The following is a 24,671-nucleotide window of genomic DNA, read 5'->3' as shown; positions in this document are numbered from 1 at the left end:
TTCCCCATGGAGGGGACCCCATTGCAGTTGTCATGTGGCAATCCCCGCTCTCTCCTTACCCTTTTACTTAAACTAACCCCCTCTCTCTCTTCCTTACCGCCCTCCTCTCTCACCACTGGAGTCACCCGACACCACTACCGCTAGCCACCTTCCTGCCACGTTACATTATTGATCTCCTCACTCTCACCCTTGGTGTCCCTGTCACTCGACACCACCATCATTGCGGGAATCAAATGCCAAACATCGAGACGTCTCCCTTTGCCTACTTGTTCCGCACACATCGGTGATACCCCACCCACCACCACCTCCTCCCTTATTTTTCTTCCTCTATTCATGACACCATATAACACCCTCAAATTTTTGGGGATTTTAATGAGAATTATTCAGATATTTTATAGGTAATTAATTGACGATTAATTATCGATAATATTTTGATATTTATATAAATAATTTGATCATTGATTTTATGAAAATCAGTGAAATTTAGATATTTGAAGATTTTGTTTATTTAAACATTTAATTCGATAAATTTATGAGGTTTTGAATGAAGTATCAGGATTTGGATCTTAAGAAAGATCCAGATTAATCAACCCATGTGTACGAGATTGGATCCAGTTGATGGACCTAATCCGAAGTTGAATTTTTTAGTTAGGACATGGGAGGGGATCTAAACTCAAATGAATCTGTATTGGTTTACGAGACTTCAGATTCGCTCTGTATGGATCTTTGTATGATTCAGATCAAAGCAAATGAGTTTGGGTAAGGTTTAGACCCATATCAGGGTTTAAACCAGACATTGAAGGCATTTGCATCCATTTGAAACTCAAATGGATCCCATAGAGGATAATAAGGTGTATATCCATTTGAAAGACCCAATGGATCACACTAGTATTCTGAACCCATTTGAAAACCCAAATGGATCTCACTATGTATAATGAATTTTGGATCCATTTGAAAACCCAAATGGATCTTGATAAATAAAAAGTATATTTTTTTCTATTTGAAAACCCATATGGATCCTATTAAATAAAAAGTATTTTGGGTATATTTGGAAACCCAAATGAATTTAGTTAAATAAAAAGTATTTTGGATCCATTTTGAAACTCAAATGGATCCCATTAAACAAAAGCATTTTTTATCCATTGGCAAACCCAAATGGATCCCACTGAGCAAAATGATATTTGGATCCATTTATAATATCCTAATGGGTCTCACTCAAGAAAACAAGGATGTGGATCCGTTTGAGTCCCAATCAGATCTCATTTAATGAGAAAATGATTTGGGTCTGTTTACGGCCCAAATGAATCCAATGTGTGTATATATATACATTAATATAAAAATATATATGTATATAAAATAAATAAAAGAGTAGGGTTTGGATTTGATGAGACTCAAATAGGTCTCACCAAATCCAACCCAAGGACCCAAAACACTAGATTGGATTGGGATCCAATCGGACCCATACCCAATCCAAACCAAATCCTATTTATTTCAAACTACAGAGAAATAGAAATTTTCCCCAAGTTTTTTTCTTTTTTTTGTTCTGTTGTTGATGCTTCTTCCCAAACAACAAGGGCCACCGCTGGCGCCTTTGTCGGTGGTACCACCCCACCAAGACCACCCCTTCTACTTCCCTTTCGGTGTGCACCACTGCCCCACCGGATTCTCCTTCTTCTGCACTCCTCCAGCATGAACAAGGTGGCCCGATGCCGCCAGCCCTTTCCCTCTCCTGTCACCTGCACGGTGCGGCAATGCGGCAGTGCGACAGGGGGTCACCTTTGCCCCGTCATCTGCCATGCCTCACGGGACGAGAGGTGGGGGTGGTCACCTCCCCTGCCACCCTCTCACCATCCCCTCTCCTCACTTATAAAAAGGGGCTGAGCCCCTCCCTCTGCCCCCACAACCCTTTACTCTCTCTCTCTCTCTCTCTCTCTCTCTCTCTATATATATATATATATATATATATATATATATATATATATATATATATATATATATATATATATATATATATATATATATATATAAAGGCACTGCCACCTTGCCAAAGCAGCAACACCACTGGTGCAGCCCCTCCCACTTCAACTCTCGCGTGAAAACGGAAAGAAATAAAGGACAGAAGAAAGAAAGGAAAAAGAAAGAAAAAAAAAGGCCCCATGGCTGTATATACATGTTATGTGGAAAATACGAGAAGAAACCTTTACAAGCTTTTTAAATAATTATAATTTTTTCACATATTTACAAACTTTTGAAATATTTATAAGTTATTGAAATATTTACTAGCTTTTGAAATATATAGGAACTTTTGAAATATTTATGAGCTCTTGCATAATTACAAACTTTCGCATGTTATGAACCTTGGCATGAACTTTGGCATATTTATGAGCATTCACATGCTTATGAACCCTCACATGAACTTTTGCATATTTATAAGCTTTAACGTGTTTATAAACCTTCACATATTTACGAGCTTTCGCAAGTTTTATGAGTATTTTAATAATGCATGCATAAAAAACTATATGATTTGAATCACATATGCCATTTTATGAGAATGATTATAATTCGTGTGTAATTATATTATCATGTTAATACATGTGATGATACGCTTTTGAAATGACACATGATAATGTTAATACATGAAATGATGCATGATTTGTGCTCATATTGGAGCCAAGGGTTCAAAGAACCTATACAGTGTCATTGGGCACGTGGTGTGCATGACATAGTGATGTAATATGGGCATACACATATTTATGTTAGCTCATACACAAGCTTAGGTTGATATGAACCTGTGAGGTGCGAAAGAGGCATCGTACCATGAGTGATACATGAATATACACATATACTTCAATGATATGATCACCTTCACAGGCAAAACGCTCGTATGGGCTAAAAGTATCTGAGCAACGTCTGAATGAAATGGGTACCTATAAATGACTCATGATTACCCTAGAGGGGTACTAAAGTTATGAAACCCTGAATTGCCTAATGATATGAGACACATGAAATAGCAAAATCTCATAATCAGAACCCTATCATCCATTTAGATATGTGGACTACTTTGAGAGGTATGTGGTACAAACTTTGAGTGATAATATTATTTCTATGAGAGAAAGGTGTCCAAATAGTTTTCAGTCACTCGAAGGACAGGAGATCGGGGCTATCAATGTGTCATAGATGATAAATGTTCAACTACTTCAACTAGTCTAAGATGCATCCTATTTTGAGTATGTGTCATCGTTCTCTCATGTACACTATGAGACTGTAGTCAAGGGAAACAAAGACATTCTTGTTCACACGATTTTGAAATATACACTGATAATGCACAATTATATTCTAAATAAATATGCATATTTCTTCATAATTGTTAATTTAAAACATGTTGTACAATTTTATATTAAACTATCATGCCTTGATAAATTGTATTAGAATTGTAACACCCCAAAAATTTCAAATTAAGATATGTCAAATTTCAACTAAATTATGATTTTTAAATAGAGATAGCACATCGGATATAGTTTGGGGTTTAAAAATTGGACAACCCTGGGTGGGTTACAAAAGTAAAATTGCTGCATTGGACTAGACCCAATTATCATTAGAATCAGATCCATCCTCACTCGTATAATAAGAAAAACATATTCGCTCAAAAATCACATCATTTGTTCACGAATCAAAAAACAAGTTTGCAGAGTTTAATTAAAACACCCCAAATTAATTGGCATACAAAAGTAGTCCTAAGATCACCAAAACAAGTAAAAAAGATGGTTCTCGGACTCACTGTGACATCACACCGTCGCAGTGCTCCTCAAGCATCACTTGCACCCCATGAAACATGGTCAAACTCTTGCAAGCAGGTAAGATAATCCACAATCATATAGATAATGAATAATACCAAAGCATCTATTATTAATATCACATCATGATATCATGCTTTCACAATTTAATAGTTGTATGAGTAAAATGAATGCATTAAAAAAATAACTATCCATGGATATTACAATATGAGATCAATTAGCAATGGATATCACAACATAAAAATCAGCTAGAATAAATATGACAATCATTAAGATCAGATAGTTAGCGGTGTTAGAATAACTTTGTTTATCTTGATTACATCTTTGGGTACACAAAGGGTGACTTTACTGTATCTGCTAAGAATACTACAATGTTTATTATGATATTTGATGTATTTTTTTATAGTACCTTACAGACTGGGTCTCTACCACAAGCGAGCGGTCTGTGATCGAGAGATCTTCACAAAGATTAACTAGATTATCATCTATACTATTGTAGTAGATGATGTATACCACCTTTGGATAACTCCAACCTCCCTAACTTTGAGTGACCTAGAGGTCCAAGGACGCCATTGATACTTAAATCATGTAGGTGAAATCTACATGAGACATTGTCACTCGAGGTTATGTCATTTCACCCTCTCGAAGGTAGACCAACACTGTGAATGAGTTACTGGTTGGTCTTTTTTTCTTAAGGGGGTTAGCAATTCATGCCTCTAGATTCATGAGGCAGATAGGCGCAATGACCTCAATACCTCCTCAGGATAGTATTCATGTCATGATATGGTTTGCATCCAAACTATTCACGTGATCTGGCGTCTTTAGCCCATAAGAGCACCTTGCTTGTGAAGGTGATAACACAAATTTTTAATGTATGAATGTATGCATGTGATGTGAGTCTTCTTCTCACACTTTGTGGGTTCATATCCCACCCGAGCTCATAGAAGAACATTCCAGTTATGCATTGCAAGATTCAATTTCATAACAGAGAAAATCCATACATGTGTTTTATAATATTCACTAGGTTCTTCAAACATTATGCCTTATGACATACATACATCATCTCATGGCATGACACACAATTTACTCATGTTTGCACTTAACTCATGATATGCATCATTACATCATACTTTTCATAGGACATTACATCTAGTTCATGGTATAATATTTTTAAGACAAGATCAAGCAATTTGTAGTGTACATCTTCACAATATACTACATATTTCATTAATGACATAGTGTATGTGTCTCACGACAAAATAGTGTAGCATTTATTTTAAAACCATCTTAGCATGCTACTTGACAAGCATGGCATTCTATAACCATTTCATGGCATTATTAAGAAATATCATCATATCATGCTTCTTACCCAAGACATGCATCATGGTTTATATGATATTCATTCCATGACATGATGTGCAAATTTTGTGGCAAATATATATATATATATATATATACATATACTTCATCATATGCATCTTACCTGGTCATGAATGCATTCAATATATACATATGCATTTAATATAAGCATGTTTAATTATGAAATACATAAACCTTAATATGCACGAGTTACTTCATCATATGCATCTCATCTTATCATCAATGCATGAACATATGTACCTTTACATGGATATGTTTACTTGTACAATACATCAACTGAATATGTATAACTTACTGCATCATATGTATCTCATCTTATCATGAATGCATGAACATATGAGCATAGGTATTATGGCATACAAATGTTTACTTATGCACTACAGAGTGAATATGTATGATTTACTTTATCATATTTGTTTTGTTTTATTCTAAGTTTTCACATTTATATATTTATTTTTCTATTTTTTTCTCAAACTGTTTGCGAAGTGAACTGGGTTGGTTCCAGTCTGCTCATGGTTGGGTTGCACACTGTTTGGGGTCGGACCGAACCAACCTATTGGTTTTGGTTAGTCTGCCCATATCAGGTATAGACCATATCTGAACCCATGTGGTTCAAATCGGTATGTTCTGGCTAGATTTAGACCAAGACTGAACCGAGCATTTGGCTCAGGCCAGTCTGACCCACTTGGGCACATAATAGACCTAAATTGAATCGCTCGGTTTAGGCCAGTCTGGCCAGCAAGGGTTCCAACCCTTATGTGTTAAAAAAATGATAAGACATTATTTTGTAAATTTATTAATATGTTTCTCACCATGCTTTCAAAAAATGATAAGACTATATAAAATGTTTCTTACATTTTAAATGCTTTCAAAATAATAAGACTACATTAAAATTTATGAACAATATTTCTTATCATTGAAATACTTTCAAGAATGATTCAATACTATAAAAACACATGGATAATACTTCTACCATTGAGATTATCCAAAAATTAATAAGACGTCAAGAAAAATTTGTGTAGAGCATTTATAACCCAATGACATGTTTTAAAAATACTATGACAACTTGAAAATGCATGAACAATATTTCTAACTATTAAGTGCTTAAAAAATGTTAAGATAACAATTAAAAATCTATTACCACGGTTTCTAACCATTGATGTGCTTAAAAAATGACAAGACTCAATAAATAATCTATGAACAAGGTTTCTAACCATGGATGTGCTTAAAAAATGTTAAGACAACATATGAACCAAGTTTTTAACCATTGATACAGTTCAAAAATGATAAGACTCAAAAAATAATTATTGAACAAGGTTTTTAACCATAGATGTGCTTCAAAAATGATAAGACACTAAATAATCTATGAACAAGGTTTCTAACCATTGATGTGCTTAAAAAACAATAGGACAATAAATAATCTATGAACAAGGTTTTTAACCGTGGATGTGCTTCAAAATGATAAGACAATAATGAACAACATATGAACCGAATTTTTAACTATTGATATGCTTCAAAAATGATAAGACATAATAAATAATTTATGAACAAGATTTCTAACCATAGATGTGCTTCAAAAATGATAAGATAACAATGAACCACATATTAACAAAGCTTTTAACCATTGGTGTGCCTAAAAAATGATAAGACACAATAAACAACATATTAACATGGTTTCTAAAATGTGACAAGGATCGAAATGATGAAACACTATTAAAATTGGTAAAAATCATATTCGACCATGGTTTTGAATTGAGAATGATAATATTATAGAAGAAAGAACATTTGTATATGTATCCATGGGTTATGTTGATGAATATCCTTGTCCATGCCCACATGCATTACATGAATGCATATATGGATAGATGGAAGGAGGAGAAACAATGGTATATTCAAAATACTACATAAAAGTGAGATTAACTTACTCTTGATGATGGAATCTTGCTAACTTCAAGTGAATCTTCTACCATAAAATCATGTAGAATGGAGTCCCTCTAAGGTACTTCACACTACACTTAAGTGCAAAAGAGGGGAAGAACTCCAAAAATTTGATGGATGTGAGAGAGAGAGAGAGATAGCCAATGAATGACTCATCTCTACTTTTTGAGAGGTACTTATAGGCATTTTTATAGTCATGTGAGATGTGTGGTTGTGCATACGAGAAGAAAGATAGAGGATTGTGGTAGAGTCCAACCCTCTACTCAAAAAACATTTTTCCATGTTGACTTCTTATTTCTCAAGTCATATGAGAATTTTCACAAAAAATAATAAGCTACTACAAAGCCTTAAAACATGTCTTGCTACTTTTGTTTTTTCTTAGAAAAGTAGAGATTCTTCCTTGGGATCCCATGTGAGGAGGATCCTTAGGTCTCAACCTTCACACGATTTCCAAGGATAGTTCTCTAGGCAAAATTGACCCTCCTTGTGGTTGGGCTTAGTTGGTTTCATTCAAACTAAGTCCAACTAACTTTAATATAATATTGTTTAATATCACTATTTTTATAAAAAAAATGTTTATTTCATTGATTTTTATTTTAGAAATCTTTAATTTGGTAATTTCCATATTAAATCCCCAATTAGGTCCAATTCCAATTGGATCCAGTCCAATCCAAACTTAATTTATTTAATACTTAATATGTATCTTCATCAACCATAGTTTTGCCTAATGCTTCTAGGTAATATTTTTTCTATCAAAGTATTAATCTATTAGCATGGCCAATTTTTTATTTTTTTTACTCTGGTTGGCTATTTGGTTGGTTTCTCCTAATTATTATTATTTTCTTAGTCATAAATCAAAATATCAATTGTCACAATACTTAGGGAAAACTTACACACTTTCATAAATTCATCACACCTACTGACTAAATTAGATAGGTGAAATAAAACTTTCTTATATTGAATACAAAAAGTCTTGTTTAAATCGTTGATTTTTTTGTGGTTGAATTTTTTGTGGGTCTGGCAAGAATTATACCATACCTTGATGAACTCTGATATCTTATATAAAAATATATATTTTAATATTATATAATTACTTGGGATTGATGTATACCTACTCGACTTTCATGAGTTTGACCCTTTAAAGAGATTTCAGGTGACTAATATGTTGGATAGTGAATGATGAAATGCAGAGGTGACATCGAGAACCAGGACCTTTGAGGATTTAGGGCTAGACTTAGGATTTTGTTTTATTATGATCCTAAGTATTTGTATAATTGCAACTCTATCATTTTTATTCATCTTATGACATTTTTGTAAAAGACTACTTTTTAAAATATAAATAGTTTTGGTTTTCATGAATGATACTCTATTGATTCGTACTGTTAACCCACTCTAGAGTCTTTCAACCCCTATATGGAAAATATTGTTTTTTGCAGTTTAAAGTTAAAAAGAAAAATTTAAATTTTTTGCTAAAATTTTGGGTTAAGATTTTGGGGCGTTACACACCACCTGCCCCTCCGTAGGTTACTCTATAGTGGCCACTATTGTCGGCCACCCATCACCACCCACACAACCCCAAGTTGCCACCATCCCTTTCCTCCCTCTCTCAGCCGAATCCATCTCTCCCTCGATTTTGTTTTGCCGCCCACCATTGTCATATTTTTTCACCTTTTTTATGGCCGCCCACCACTAGATTGCCATTGCCACCTCTGGGCACCACAACTGTCACCCTTACTGATTCTCTCTCTCCTCTGTTCCATCTTCTTCCTCTCTTTGGTTCAACCGTGAAGAGGAATAAGAGAAAGTGAATAAAGAAATGAGAAGAAAAAGAGGAAACAAAAAAGAAAAAGAAAGAAGAAAAGAAAGGGGAAGAAGAGATTGTCCAGGTGTGCCACCACCATCGCCATTGCTGCCACTAGGCTAGGTGGGCCCCACTGTCACTGCCACTATGACAATTATCTTGAAATCCATGTACTACCTCATGATTTGGGCACTGCATTATAAATCATGTAATGCCTCATAAACCGTGTAATATATCAGGATTCATGCACACTACTTTGGGAAACGTAGCCCTACTGCCCTACACACATATTGTCTTATGGTATGTATCATTGTCGATGCTTCGGTAGTCATTTCAAATGAGAAACATGTTTTTTTAGTGGTATAAATTTCAAATCCTTACCAGGGTTTGAGATACTATACCCCTATGCTACCGAGTTCCTAATCACGCACAATATACACAAGTAGAAAGAAACCCCCGTCTGTTCTCAACTTCTATAATAAGGAAAGATTAGCCCTATGCATACATTTTTTCATATTGTTAGTAAGTATTAAATAACCAAAATACCCTTCAACAAATTGGAAAAATAAATTATTAACCTCTATAGAGAAAGATAGGTGATCCATATCACTCAACCCAATAATCTCCACCTTGATAAAAAATTACCCACTTGTCATTGTCAAACCATCAAGTTCACCTTGCCTCGATACTTAGATAAGCCAAGCTCTATTGTAGCTTTTTCACCTCAACCACTTTAGTTAGTATACCCGCTAAATTTTCTTTTATTCCAACCTTCAACAATTTTACTTTGTTATCCTCCATCACTTCACAAATATATTGATATTGAACCGTAATATGCTTCTCCTTATGATAAATTGGGTTTTAGCCAAACATATTATACTCATATTGTCACAAAATAAAATCGTGGGTTTAAAGTGCACACCGGATTCACTGATCAAACCCTGGAGTCAAAGTGCTTCCTTACTAGCGTCTATCAATGTCATGTACTCAGTCTCGATAGTGGATAATGGTACTGTTGATTGAAACTTTGATATCCAACTTATTGGACGATTTTGATATTAGAACATATAACTCGTAGTAGACCTCATCTTATCAGGATCACCAGCTTAAGTTTGCATCTATATAACCATGCAATATACTAGAACATTTGTTATATGTGATAACATAATTACTTATATCTCCCAAATACCGATATACCCATTTAGCCCCTTATCAATGATTATTCTCATAATTTGTCATATATCAACCTAAAACACCAAGCACATAGGCTAGTGCATACCATAACAAACATCAAACTACCCATCAAAATAACATACGGAACATCATCCATCTTCTTTGTTTATTCTTCATTATAAGTCAATCTTTGAAAGATTACTTGAAGTGAACCATAATGAACTTGTCAAGTACATTTTTCACAAAACCCTTGTGTAATAGTGATAGTAATATCTTTTGTTTATCCCTTGTTATGTCCATGTCAAGTATCCACTTTGTTGAACCAAGATCTTTTATCTTAAATAACATGCTCAATTGTTCCTTAAGTTCATCAATCTTACTTTTATTTTTGTCGATCAATAACATGTCAGCAACATATAAAACCAATAACAATAATGTATCATCTTTAAAAAATTTCAAATGAACACAATGGTCATACTTACTTCTATGGAAACCAAGTTTTTCTACCATTGTTCTGAAGCTTGTTTAAGCTTTCCACGTTAATGCCTTAGGGCATTAAGGTATTTTTTGGGGTGTTTGCCATCACAAATCTCATTGGATTGTGTATACAATTGTGGGAATATGTTGTGGTGGTTTCTTTTGGTGGAGTTGTTGATTGTAGTGTTTTGGGTGTTCAACAAGCTGAGGAGGTAAGGTTATTGATTCCTAATTTTGTATTTCTTTTGTGATTTTTTTATTAATTAGTGAAATCTTGTTTGTTGGCTTTGCTTGTGGATGTATTCTCTTGTGTGTGAACCATATAAATCTTGGTGTTGTGGTTTGTGTCTTCTTGTCAGAACTCAAAAATGGTCTTTTTGGAATCGTAAATTGGTTACAATCTAATATTTAACTATCTATAGTTGAGTTTGGTAGACAAAATGTATAATTGTAGAACTGGGTCATCGAGAACATTTTGAAGTGTTTTGCTTTGTAGCTCGAACGCTAAAACATAGAAAGATAAAATCAATATCTTTTGTTAATTAACTACAAGTAGCGGTGTGTATTAAATGTATGTTGTGTGAGCATATGCCAACGAGGAATACACATTGAATACTTTTGATGTGTGATATGCATAAAAATATATTATGCATATGTGATTATTTGATTGTATGTGTGTGTCTGTGGTGTATATCCTCATTGTGCTTAATTTATGAGGTCAGACTCTTGTTACGATACATTCCCTTTGCAAATTATGCCTTAGTGAGCTACTACACCCTCACACTTGTTCTGAGGTGGACCGCCTAGTGCTTAGTTTAGTTGATGCATCACCCTGAATAAGACTCGTATCGTCGAAAAAAATTGAGTGGATAGGGATATTCATGAGGTACGTGTTTTGAGTGGTTTGCTATTACTGAATATCGTTGTGATATGATACACACATATGCAATTGATGCATACATACACATGTTATTGTGTTGTGATTCTTACGTGTGCAGTTGAGGCATGCGTATGAATATTTTTGTATTGTGATTTATGTGTGCAATTGAGGCATACATACGAATGCTATTATATTGTGATTATGCTTATGCAGTTGAGGCATACATACAAATGCTTACACGAATTGATATATACATATACGACTAACATACGTACGAACAAATGCGACGTATGTTTATTATTATACGTAAATTATGAGATGATGTATGAAATAAGAAAAAATATATGGATACATGCATTATAAATGAACTTCATAGGGTTGTTTGCACGCATTAGAAGATATCTATTTAAGGTTTTTCAAATAATTATGGGTGCATGACATATCTATAATGGTTTGACAATTTTACGTAATGGGCATCAACCCTTATGATGGTTTCAAATATGAAACCTTGTGATGTTGATTAACATTTACGAATGTGACAAATAGTGGGTTACAATGACAATGCATGTTCGAAAGATATATTTTGTATTTGGTATTGACTCCAATAATGGTTTCATATATTAAAACTGTGTTTACACATTAAATTTTGCGAGTATGACAAGCTTGATCTATGCATGATATACGTGATTGAATAGTATGAATTTATTGATTTTGAACCAAGTTATTTCTTGATGTGTTAAATTTATACTATCCATGATTTAATTTGATTTATGACATATGTGATACATGATATCTATGATTGAAAAAAAAATAATTTATGTGTATTGATCTAAGTGCAACTATTGATGAATTATTATCTAGCATGTTCATTTATTTATGAAATAACTTGTATTAAAAAAAAGATTTCAAAAATTAAGAAAGTTGCACTATACGTGTCACTCTCTGAAAAATGGTGTGACATTGACTCATACTATTGATGTCGAACAAGTGGATCAAATGTGAATATGCATTTGCATAAACCCCATGAAAATTGTGGTCTCATTAAACGTGGGCTATTTCTGTTCCGTTGGGTCAAATGTGAACTCTTCCCCTACTATAACAATTTAAGAAGATTTTGCATTCTGATGCATGTGGCAAAGTTTGAGCAACAATTGTATGCCTATAGTAGCGTGCCTATGATATTCCAGTCTAAGAGATGACATGACGGTGTGTCCCAAACTTTGGTGTTAGCCTCTTTTTCTCTTGAGGATTAAAATGTGAAAAATACCTGAGTACCCATAGTTGGTCGGTCGTGATGCCTCGAGGTAACATGATGAAATTTAAGTTTAATGTTTGTAAACATTGCATGAATTGCAAAATAAAGTTAATTAAAATAAAAGGAAAACTATTTATGCATGAAGTAAGTTATGACATTACTGCATAGTTATATGCATTTACATTGTTTACGAGTGCGCTCACATATTTAAATTGATATATGCATAATTGTATGCATGTAATATGTGCCAGCATGATTGCATGCTTAAATTTGATGAATTCTTAACTCTTTACATATATTGGCATGCGAGCATAAGTTTATGTTCGAATGACCTGTGCACATAATTGTATGCGTGAATAGAGGTGCATATGTTTATATGTTTGAATCGTACGTGTACTTACATGTAAAGATATGCACAAGTTATATGCTTTGCTTAAACATTGATGTTTGAGTAAGATTGTATATTTAAACATGCATAAATGTATACATGTATTGTATGTTTGATATACGCATATGAGTGCGTGAATGATTTGCTTGTTGAGACTTAGTAAAGGTCTGCAGAATTATACTGAAATAAGTTGTGTTTCACACTCCATTTTTTTTTCCTTTTCAACTTTGCGAGAATAGTCTGACATATGTCAAGGAACACAAAGATTGTTGTGTTGGACTGAACTGTACCCTTCTATCTTTTTTTGGTGTTTTGTGTAAAAACTTTAAAATTTCATTTATGATATAAATAAAATATTTTGTGACATTTAAATTGTAATGGTTTGATTCTAACTCTATGACACGCGAGTTTGAAAATTGTTTTGAATTGGTTTGAAAAAGTCTTTCATTATGTTTAAAAATAAATATTTTTTTTTTTAGTAAAGGCAGGGTGTTACATGTATAAATAACATGAAATGTTTTTATATAAGTCCACTTGTTCTCGACTCCACCGAACATGAACATGAGCCAAGCCACGAGCTTGATCCACTGGTAAAAAGGGCCAAGCCTGAACATGTCATGTTTGGTTTGTTCGACTGGTTTAACAATCCTATATAATTGTCCATGAGAGTAGGGTTGTCAATGGGTTCTGTTTGTACTAGGTACTCAACGTGACCTAAACCCAACCCAAGCAATATGTGTGTTGGGTTTGGGTTATGATATTTGCCGGGTGCCCAACTCAGTCCTACTTATTTTAGGGTACCCGATGCAACCCGAGTATTTTTTATGTATTTTTAGTATAAAAAAATTCATGAAATTATGTGCATCTAGGTTTGAGAATTAGTTTTTGTGTTCCAGCCAAACATGAACCCAACAGTTTATTATATGAGCAGGTTTGGGTATTACCTGATGGGTCGGATGCCCAACCCGTTGATAACCCAAAGTGAAGTCTTAAGAAGTTTCAGGTATGTTTTTTATTTGAAAACTCAGTTTGTGATGATTCCAACATGCATATAGTGACGCGGGTTAATAATTAAGGCTACTATGGTTTCTAAAATAATTGGTATGATTTTTTAAAAAGTTTATACAAAATGTACGTTTTTATAAAAAAACTCACAAATTAAAATAATTAAATTAATTTATTATTAAATAATATTTGTTTAGCCCCAAGGAGGTTTGGTGTAGTGGGATGAGACCTAGGCCCCTAGGCAGGTGGTCTAGGCTCAAATCCCATGGGCGTCACCCCCCTTGCGCTAGCCGAAGCATGTTGACTCCCTGAGGGCAAGGGTTACCTACCGAGTTTTATGCTGCCAAGACAACAATTGTGCATACCGAAAATATCTAATAATTGTTTATAATATTAAAAATCATAATAAAAATATTGTCTTTATAAAATGAATTGTTTTTGTATGTAAGAATGCTAATGGAAACGAACATAATACTCATTTATAATGTCATCTTAGCACATGTTTCTTGAGTAATTGAGACTAGTTTCTTAAACATTTGATACTTGTTTGTAGGGGTGGAAATCGTGTAGGGTTGGCGGGTCAGCATACCTCAACCCGAACCCGACCCGTTTATTAAACGGGTCGACTGTGGCAAACACGAACCCGGCCCATTTAATAAACGGGTAACCCGACACGACCTGCCAACCCATTTAATAAATGGGTTGGGTCGGGTAAACGGGTTCTCAGGTTCGCGGGTCAGGTTGACGGGTCGGGTTGGCGGGTCGATGGGTTGGCGGGTTGGCAGACAGGTTGGCGGGTTGACCCGCCCGCCTAACCCGTTTATTAAACGGGTCAGCCGGGTTGGCATACCCCCAACCTGAACCCGACCCGTTTAATAAACGGGTTACGTGGGTCAACCCGTTTATTAAACGGGTTGGCTTAAGCCCAACCCGAACCCGCCTAAGAGGCGGGTTGGCGGGTCGGGTCAGGTTTTGCCACCCCTACTTGTTTCTATGACTTTAGAAACGAGTTTCATACTAATATCTGGTAATGGTATCACTACCAATGCAACTATGGGTTTGATGACCCAACTTAGTTGGAATTCTATGCTGAAAGTGGATCGGACTTGAAGTTCACATGGATACGTTGAAAACACGAGTCACGCTGTCTTTTGCTAATTCCCCATTAAGTAGCACGCAAGGTGACAGGACACGATCAGTAAATTGTAGTAGTACACTTGTGATACCGGGTCGCACATAATCGAATGCAGCTTCGTGGATCAGGATTCGCACTGGAACTTGGGTAAGGAAGGCCTTCTTCACTTAATCCAGTTTTGGTTAACTATTTATTCCTAATTAGATATGTACTTGCACGTTAACAATTTGATTCTTGTTGGATTCAGGCTCGTTTTTGGGTCAGGATATAAATCCAAATTAGAAGACGATAAAAGTTGAATCTGTATCCTGTTAATAATCAAATCTTGATATCCTTTACTCAATCTCCGGATTTGGTCGTATAAACAACTCAAGACCGAGCCTTTCACATCCTTAATTGGATATGGACCTGGCTTCGGTTCGGTGGTTAGGGCAGCGAAGAGGTCAGCCTTACACCTAGGGGTATCAATGGGTCGGGTTTGACCTGGACCAAATTTGTACCAAACCCTACAGGGTTAGGGTTTAGTGGAAAAGAAAAAGTTCTGATTAGAACCCAGGTTGGGGTCCGATTACTATATAAAGTCAGGTATGATGTGTGAAATTTCATACCAAATCCAGGTCCGATCCAAGTTCTGATTAAGATCCGTGATTTTTCATTATAAAAGAGATACAAATATTATTTTATAGAGCATGGATTGGGTCTGGCTCATGCAATCATTATAGAACCCGAATATGGTTTTCTTTATGGTAGACCCAATCATATTTGGTACCAGCACCTCAAAGTCAGATCTTGGTTAGTTCAAACCTGATCTGACCCCATTGACACCCTTACTTACACCAGTCCAATTGGGGGTGTCAACAGGTCGGATTTGTTCGGACTCATGTAGGACTCAACCCAGATCTAATTTGAGATGATGATACCAGGTTTGGACCCATATCCAATTGAACTCGTCTTAAGAGAAACCATACTTGGATCATACAAGGATTTCAGAAACCAGACCCAGACCATAGACGATAAAATAATATATTTTTATTTTATTTTTTACTTTGAAAAATTATGATCTTAGTCAGAACTTGGGTCATTCTTGGGTTATTATGAAATTTCACAAATCGTACACGGATCCATATATTAATCGGACCCTGAGCTCCGTTTGTAATCGGACTTTCTTGTTTATCACCAAACCCTGACCCTATAAGATTTAGTACGAGTTGGGTCTGAGTCAAAAACCGATCCATTGACACCCCTACGGCCCAATGTTAGTATGTGGTCCAGATCCAGAAAGAGGTCATCACCAGCACAGCACCGCCGTTTTCCAGATACCGTCCTCTGCACTGCAAGTTCAACACAAAAGCAAACGGCCGTCGGCAGCCCCATGGACCCCTCGCCCGGACCCGGCGACGCCGTCGCCGTAGACCTCTCCGCCAGCACCACGGACGACTACGTCCACGTCCCGGCCGGCGTCCCTTCCGGCGAGCCGGACGAAGCTCCAGCCCTCATCTCCGATCCCACCTCTGACGATCCGGACGAACCCCCAACCCTGATCGGCGATGCCTCCTCCAAAAATTCAGACGAAACCCTAACTCCGATCGTCGCCGGAAAGCCGAACGAAATTCCGATTCACTCCTCCGGAACTGAACCGGAGGAAGAAGAGACAACGGAACAACCGGCGGTACTGGAAGTTTCTGAGGACGAAGATGCCGATACTGAGCGTGTTTGTCACCCGAGCGAAGAAGACGCAGGTGTCGACGGCTGGAGCGGCGAGAATGTGAAGTTTGAGCTCCCGCCGGAGCTCACAAAGAACGTCGTGTTTCTTGAGTGCGAGTCGTCGGCGCCCGGCGGGCTCTGCCAAATCTGTTTGATCGGAACCGCTCATGTCTCGAAGGTAATTCCCGAGCGATTTCTCGGGTTTCTTCCCCGTCGATAGTCACAACATCTAGAATTTGGATTTGGCATCTGTTTTTAGGGTTTCGGAGCTTTACTGGATGATTATTTTGAATTCTGAATGCTTCTCGATCGATATTCCGTGTATTTGTCACTGTGAATTTGGATGTGCCGGCGGATTTGTTGTTATTATCGATAATTCTGCACATTTTATGAAAGTTTTTCTTGGCATAATTTACTCGAATAATTCTTATGGAGATCTGTTCTCTTGATCTTAAGTTGTCAAAGGCGCTGTGAGCCCATAAAAAGCTTAGTTGGGACTTGCGGACTAGTCAGTACCTCAATTAAAAAAATTAAAAAATACATATGTAAACAAAATGTTAAAATTAATAACAAATAAGTATACAACAGAAAATCAATCAACAATCAACAATAGACAAAACACAATATGTCGTAACAAACAAGTATACAACCAGCATGTTATCATCTCTAAACAAAATGCTAAAATTTCAGAAATTAATAACTAATAACTATGCATATATCAACAAAATTAACATGCTTTTGGGCTTTTATAGAAAAAATTAATCAACCAAATTAACTATGCATGCTTTCACAAAAAATAAAAATTCAAATAATAAGAATTCAGATTATATTGCAGAGTATACATAATTAGATATATATAACTGTATATACATATATATTCAATTACTCATAACATATCTGTATAATCAACAAAATATGAATTCAGCCTTTCACAGAAAAGATCACAGAAGCACAGTAACACATATATGTAATATATTACATAATAAGTAATACTAAACATGCTTTTGGGCTTTTATAGAAAAATTCACAGACACAAATAAAATTTCAGAAAATAATAACTATGCATATATCAACAAAATTAACATGCTTTCGGGATTTTGTAGAAAAAATTAATCAACAAAATTAAGTGTGCATGCTTTCACAAAAAAAAAAATCAACTAATAAAAATTCAGAAAAATAAAAATATACAAATAAAAATCAAACATATATAAGAGGCGGAGGAAGAAGAAGAGGGAGGAGGCAAGCGGAAGGGAGGAAAAACAGGAGAGAAGAAGAAAAATGGGCGAGTGAAATGGAGAAAGAACAAGAGAGAAGAGGAAGAAACAGTGGAAGAAGAAGAGGCGGAGGAAGAAGGAGAAGAGAAAAATGAAGAGAGAGAGAGAGAGAGAGAGAGAGAGAGAGAGAGAGAGAGAGAGAGAGAGAGAGAGTACCCGTAGGTGAGCCGTGAGCTAAAGAGAGTGAGAATGAGAGAGAAAGGCAAAGAGAGAGAGAGAGAGTGAGAGAAAGAGAGAGATGAGCACGTACCCCTTATTCTTCTTCTTCCTGCAAAAGACGAAAGGAAAGAGAAAGAGAAAGAGAAAGAGAGAGGAGCACATACCTCTTCTTGCAAAAAACCGAGAGGTGGAGAGAGAGAGGGAAAAAGAAACAGCGACAATGGGAGAGAAAGGGTGAAAAAACTCTCTTTCTCCTTTTTATAGGGTCCACCGTGGTAAAAAAAAAGGACAAAAACTAGGCTTCTCGCCTAGGCGAGCTAGGCGGCACCAAGACGGTATAAAGTAGGGCCCCACTGCCCAAACCTAGTCGCCTAGGAAGTGGGGCTGCTCCTAGGCTGCCTAGGCACCGCCTTTGACAACTAAGCTATTGATCATTACTTCATTAGTGTTTTTGCCGTTCAGTCATTTAAATTTGTGGACTTATAAGATTTTAATTTTTTCGCAATCGTCACTTGTAAATAAATTCCTCGGTGAACTATTTGCCTAAAGTTGTCGATAAATAGTTCAGTTCATGATCTTACAAGAAGTACCAATCGTTCTCTTACCATGGTTTGTGGGAATTTTACTTTTTATGATACATGGTTTTAGCTTCTGCAGCTTTCTTATCATGCAGGAAATATTGGTTAATTAATTGTTACATAACATACAAAGAAATGCCAAAAGAATTGTAATATAGTGTGTTGTGACACATTATTCTGCTCATGGATAATCTGTGGTTGCTTTCAAAGAACCTGATTCATCATCATCAATCATCATCATCATCAAGGCTTCTCTGGTCTACATTGTTCTTGGATTTGCATCAATCCTTGATGCCCATGCAGTAATGCTCTCCAAGCCTTTATTGATTGGGACCTATTGTTGATCCAGTAAAATAATGAGATAAATGTATGGATGAAGTTCACTGCCTATTGATAGCTATTGTTGATTGCTACCGTTAAATCACTGATGTTTTTATTTGTGCTATTGTCATCTTAAAAATTTCATGCTGATACCATGACAATGTCACTGCAGGAATCATGCGATGAAGTTCAAGCCATCATCAATCTCTTGAAACCGCAGGTGCTTCCCTCTTCGAACTCTCGATGGATCATTAGCAGGTTAGCTGCTTGCATGTTTTATTTTTCTTCTTCCGCTGCTTCTTTTATTCCACGGGGTGGAGGTGGAAGCAGATTTTGCTTTTCAACAGGGCATTCTTAATTTTGTTTTTTTAAACCAAATGCATTTAATTTAACATATATTTGGTTGACTCCAGGTGGTCTATTTGGAATTGTGCTCAAGTCGAGTAGCTTTCTTATCTCCCAATGTTCAGGTACCATTGTTTCCTGCCTGGTTGAACTTTTCTATGATCTACGTTAATATCCATGTCAATTGTTTAAAGAACCATCAACCTACAAAGTGTTTCAATCACGTAAATCGTGTTGAATCTGGTGTTAAAATATCGATCCTGATTTGGTTGTTTTTTTTTCACTTCTTATTGTTGAATCACTGGTGAATCACAGAGTCAATGCGGAGACCTCATTCTTTGTTATAGGTCTATGAATTTCTTGTTATTTGAAAGTATTGAATTCATAACATATTCTTTGCAAATTCATGATGTGTGTAAGGTTAACATCTCTTTGCTGGTCATGCAGGCCATCAGGTTGTTTTAGCAGTTGCCATTCACATTCCATTTTAATCTTTTTTGGTGGAGCAAATATTAACTCTCACATGTTGTTCACACACTCACACACACCATGCATACACATGCACATGCACAAGCATGATGTTTTTATCCAAAAAAGGAAGGGAAATATTATGAAACTGTCTTTTCTCTCTCTTTCTATTATTTCTTGTTCTGATGATGGTTTTCTATGATGCACATTGTGGTCACCACACACACACACACACACACACATATATATTCTCCAAGGAAAGAGAAATATTATGAATCAAAGTCCATTCTCTCTTTGTTTTCTGTTGTTTCTTGTTCATCAAATGTACATTGCATTCATCTGATGATGCTCCATCTAAATTTCAGCAGGTGCAATCACTGCGTGAAATGATTGATATATGGAAGAAGGGCGAGATGAATCTTTTTGGGCTTCTCTACAGCTGGTTTTTTGCTAAGGCAATGTCTAATTTGTGTAACATGAAATAGGTTCTTAATATCACTATCAATTATGTTTTCCTTGTTTCAGACGTTATCTTGCTGAGATTATTCCATTTTCTCAGATGTTTGTATTTTTATTTGTTTTTTGTTCTTCAGGTTGCTAGTCGACTTGAAGTCACCCCTGGTGCTGAGTTCCGTACAGCATATGAAGAAGCTATTACTTACGGTGCAAGGATTATACTGGGTGATCGACCTATCAGGGTAAAATGATGATTGTTTTGTTGCCTATAGAGGAAAAACTTATATGATATTCAGAACATCATATTGTTAAGAAGAAAAATTAGTAGTTTTTTTTTTTTTTAAGTCTCTTCTTCACCTTTTTCATATCATATGAGCAAGCTTCTTAGCGACCCTGCATCCTTGACTTGGTTTCCATAATCTAGTGGCTCTGTCTCAGTCATTGAACTTGTAAATATCTAATTACAACTTCTCATTTACTTATAAAATAAGAAGTGTTTCGTCATGGCGAGAACAGATTTTCAGTTTTGCTTTTCTGTATTCTCTTTGTCACTAGCTCTAATTTTGTCTTGATATAGTTTTTGAAGGATTTTCTCTTCTCTCTTCTCAATTTACCATCCTAAATTTTATTTTATATTTCAGCAAATACCCTTATTCCTAGTACTTGGTCGATCATTCATTTACTTAAATGTTTCCTGAATGCTGAAGTTGTTATTTTCATGCGCTCGATCCCTAAAATGATACTGGAGCATATTAACTTTTTACCTATGATTTTCCCAGGTATTGTTTTAACAGTCTATGTTGGCTCATCTATGTATCTTTCATTGACTTCCTAAACTAGGTAACATTGCGGAGGACATGGGCAATGATGCCTATTTGGCAAAAAGTGAAGCTTTTATTCCACATGTTTTTCCAAGGAATATCTTTACCAGGAGCAGAAGAACTTAATGAGATGGTTAGTATGCTTTTTCATGAAACTTGCGATTTACATTGGTTGGTCTAACATAACTTTTTTTTTGATCTAAATTTAAATGCTTTAATTTGTTTTGTCATTCTATTCCTTGGTAAATTTTATGCTGTACTTATTTATCAGCAAATTGTCTATGAACAGCTTGCCTTTTCATTTGTGTATCTTCATATCTAGAAGCCCAAATGTTAGATTGTCTAAACTTTCAAGTAATTGTGAAATGGAAGTTTGTCATTATGACTAGATGAAATTCAATGTGCTTGTGGTGGAAATGTTGTTTTGGTTTAGCAATAGCCTGCTAACTCGTAAGGTATACATCTGTTCCTTTGTCCTGGTTTTGGTTTAGCATCAGTCTGCTAACTTATAATGTGTACGTCTGCTCCTGGACAAATTTGTTATAGTTGGTAGGAATATAGCATTTGTGATATGAGACTGCAGAACTTGATTATTTTCTCAATCAAGATCAAGATGATCCTCTAGTTCAAGATGTCTTTCTAATATCTTGTATTTGAGAATTAAAATATATGGAACACATCTTTTTTCACTCTTCAAGAAAAGAAATCTTTTGTTAGACTACAAAATATCCTTCCACATGGTGATTGTTTGCTGTACAGCATATTTAAGATCCATTGGGCTTAAGAGCTTGTTTTGTTTTGCAACTACGTTGATGATGGCCAGGGTGATGTTGCATCTACTTGTTTGACTCGGTTAACAGTATAATTTACAGCGTTAGGACAGACATTAAGTTCAACTAGAAATTGCATGCTATATGGTTGATAGTTATTCTTCATGTATTTGGTGTATAGTACAATTCACTTGAGGAGCATGTATTTGTCAAGAATAATAACCAAGATCTTTCATCAGCTGAGGGCAATGGGCAATGTTGACATGTTCACCTTTGTGGTTCAAGAGATGAGCAAGTCTTACCCCACATTTATGGAGACAATTGTTCACGAACGTGATCGGTTAGTACTGTTCCTCTTTTTCAACATATTATTTATTCTTTGTGAAATTTATCTGGGTCGAGAGTAGTTGCTGCAAAAAATTTACCATGAAATGCAAGGGAGTAAAAAGAAAAGGACGGATTTAACAAAGATAAAGCTTAAAAGTGTCAAAAGACTCTAAACAAAGGAAAACAGTTTGAATATTTTATTTATTTGTTTTTTCGATTAGACCTCACCCTCTCTCTCATCCATGTTTAGTAAGTTTTCTGGGTGCTTTTATTAATACAACATGCCCCTCGCTGTACCAACGGGGGCTCCACTTGTCTGGTAGGAGCAGCTAGTGCACGTCACCTTGTGTTGATACGTTGCAGGTTCAAAACCAAATGGTGTAGTTGTATAACTGGTAGGGGTCTGCCTAACCCCAGCTTGCCTTTCAAAAAAAAAAAAGACCCTCACTTTATTCACTCCAACAGTTGATGAAGTTATGCTGCTGATATTAGGCTGATCAGCTTTGTTGGGAAGAGCACATCAAATCATCTCTGGTGCTTTAGCAATAACATGATTCAAGAATTACTCATCACTTCTAATTGATTAATTTATTCCGTCATGTTGAAGAGTTTCATTTACTCTCATTTTTCTACATTTTGTTTTTGTTTTTGTTTTTACTTCCCACTTCTGGTTTGCACTAAGCTGAAAAATGACTCTTCAAATTACTTTTTTTCTTTTATCCCTTTAGGTATATGTCACATACATTGCTACAGGTTGCAAGAAGGCACAACACCGTTGTGGGTGTTGTTGGAAAGGGTCATTTAGCTGGAATTAAGGAGAACTGGAAGCAGCCGATTAAGGTGAAGGTCCTAATTTCTGGTTGAACGACTTGTAGTTTGATTTAAATGGCTTGTGAAGCATTGATATCCTGCCTAACGTTGGATTTTTATGATGCTAACAAGAAATTTTGAAACCGTAGATTGTTCATACCATTTTTGCTTCTTGAGAATCTCATGTGGAGCTCTTTTAAACTAAGACAAGCACCCAAACAAGTTTCAATTGATGTGAATATCGTAAACTGCTATCCTTTTAAGTGCCTAGGATACATCAATGCTTGTGGCATGGCCTACTGGAGAATGATGACATATTCTGTCATTCAGTACATCTTTGAAATAATGGTGAATCTTAGTATGTTTCTTGCTTGTGTTTTTCTTATTTTACTAAATCTGTCATCAATACCTGGCAGATATCTGATCTGTTGATAATCCCAGAGAGCGTATCATGTTGGTCATCCAAGAAATTCTGGACCGTCCTTGGTGCTGCAGTTGCTGGGGTGGCTGTTGCTTCTGGTTATTTTCTTGCAAGTAAGAAGTAGAAAAGCCAATACATGGGAACTACATACACCTTTGGAGGATCTTGCTTTCTCTGTGGAATCACTGATTTCGATACAAATTGCTTTATTTCCTTCTCTGTTCTTTCTGGAAGTGAACTTCTGTAAAATTTGGCCAAATGCCCAATTGTTTCAATAAAACTAGCCTTTTCATTTAGTTTGGGAGAAGATTATGTATGAAATCCTAATGGAAATAGCTGTCACAAGGACAAGGGTAAAAGAACACGCTATTTTTGTGCAAATTCCTATTAAAAATAGTATACAAGGAGAAACGACAAGAGGGCAACGCAAGTTGAGGAATCCCTGTGATAGGGAAATAGTGGTGACCTGTGAGATTTTGGCATTCCTAGAAAAGTTCTTGGCCATTATACATATAGAGGTCAGTCATATGGCAGTCCAGAAAGTCTGTTGTGAACTTCATATCGAAAGTTTGTTTACAAGTGGATGTAACTTACATCATGTAAGAGAAGCATGGCTTCTGATTTGGTTTATTATTTTGTCCAAGATAATGGATTAACTACTTGTTTATGCTAGAAGAACAAGTACCCTGCGAAAGCACGGCCATGTAATGGTTGATTCTTGAAACTCAATAGTTAGCTTGATTCTTGAATCTTAATCAATAGTTACCCTGATCTTCTACTTTTTATGTTTTACATTTATCCTGTAACTGATGGGGGTATGATGCTAACTGTTGCGTTATTCCGTTCTCACTAGTGCATAAGTTTCCTATATATGCACCAACTTTGTCTCAGCTTCATATGTTTCTCAACCGTAAACAACATAACACAAATTATGCTTAAATTGTGTCGAGTTCAGCTTTCTCTCTTTGCAATGATGACAGATGTGAAAACT

At 35.8% G+C, this 24,671-nt stretch overlaps 1 protein-coding gene across 4 annotated transcripts; it reads left to right on the top strand.

Moving 5' to 3' along the window:
- Positions 1–16,549: 16,549 nt before the first annotated feature.
- Positions 16,550–23,976, top strand: LOC149844406 (uncharacterized). 4 transcript variants are annotated; one of them, XM_089994407.1, is made up of 9 exons: positions 16,550–17,108; positions 19,435–19,482; positions 19,676–19,732; positions 20,441–20,530; positions 20,669–20,773; positions 21,372–21,485; positions 22,362–22,462; positions 23,178–23,289; positions 23,676–23,976. In XM_089994407.1, exons 1-9 carry the CDS (start codon positions 16,599–16,601, stop codon positions 23,802–23,804), a joined length of 1,266 nt encoding a protein of 421 aa, XP_089850533.1. In that variant the 5' UTR covers positions 16,550–16,598; the 3' UTR covers positions 23,805–23,976. The 4 variants fall into 4 exon arrangements, with proteins under 4 accessions (XP_089850533.1, XP_089850537.1, XP_089850534.1 ...); XM_089994408.1 differs by having other exon boundaries at positions 16,551–17,108; positions 20,444–20,530; XM_089994411.1 differs by lacking the exon at positions 23,178–23,289.
- The last annotated feature ends 695 nt before the right edge of the window (positions 23,977–24,671 follow it).

This window comes from Nuphar pumila, chromosome 2 (assembly GCF_984573655.1).
Source record: "Nuphar pumila chromosome 2, dmNupPumi1.hap1.1, whole genome shotgun sequence".
NCBI lineage: Eukaryota > Viridiplantae > Streptophyta > Magnoliopsida > Nymphaeales > Nymphaeaceae > Nuphar > Nuphar pumila.
Note: the sequence above shows the minus strand (reverse complement) of the source record. Positions and strands in the feature narration are given on the sequence as shown.

What these genes read in the sequence shown, in the direction of transcription:
- LOC149844406 (XM_089994407.1), top strand. Translation starts at nt 16,599, where the DNA reads ATGGACCCCTCGCCCGGACCCGGCGACGCCGTCGCCGTAGACCTCTCC. An exon ending in GAACCGCTCATGTCTCGAAG is followed by an intron (nt 17,109 to 19,434) that starts GTAATTCCCGAG and finishes ATGTCACTGCAG; the next exon opens with GAATCATGCGATGAAGTTCA. An exon ending in ACTGGAAGCAGCCGATTAAG is followed by an intron (nt 23,290 to 23,675) that starts GTGAAGGTCCTA and finishes AATACCTGGCAG; the next exon opens with ATATCTGATCTGTTGATAAT.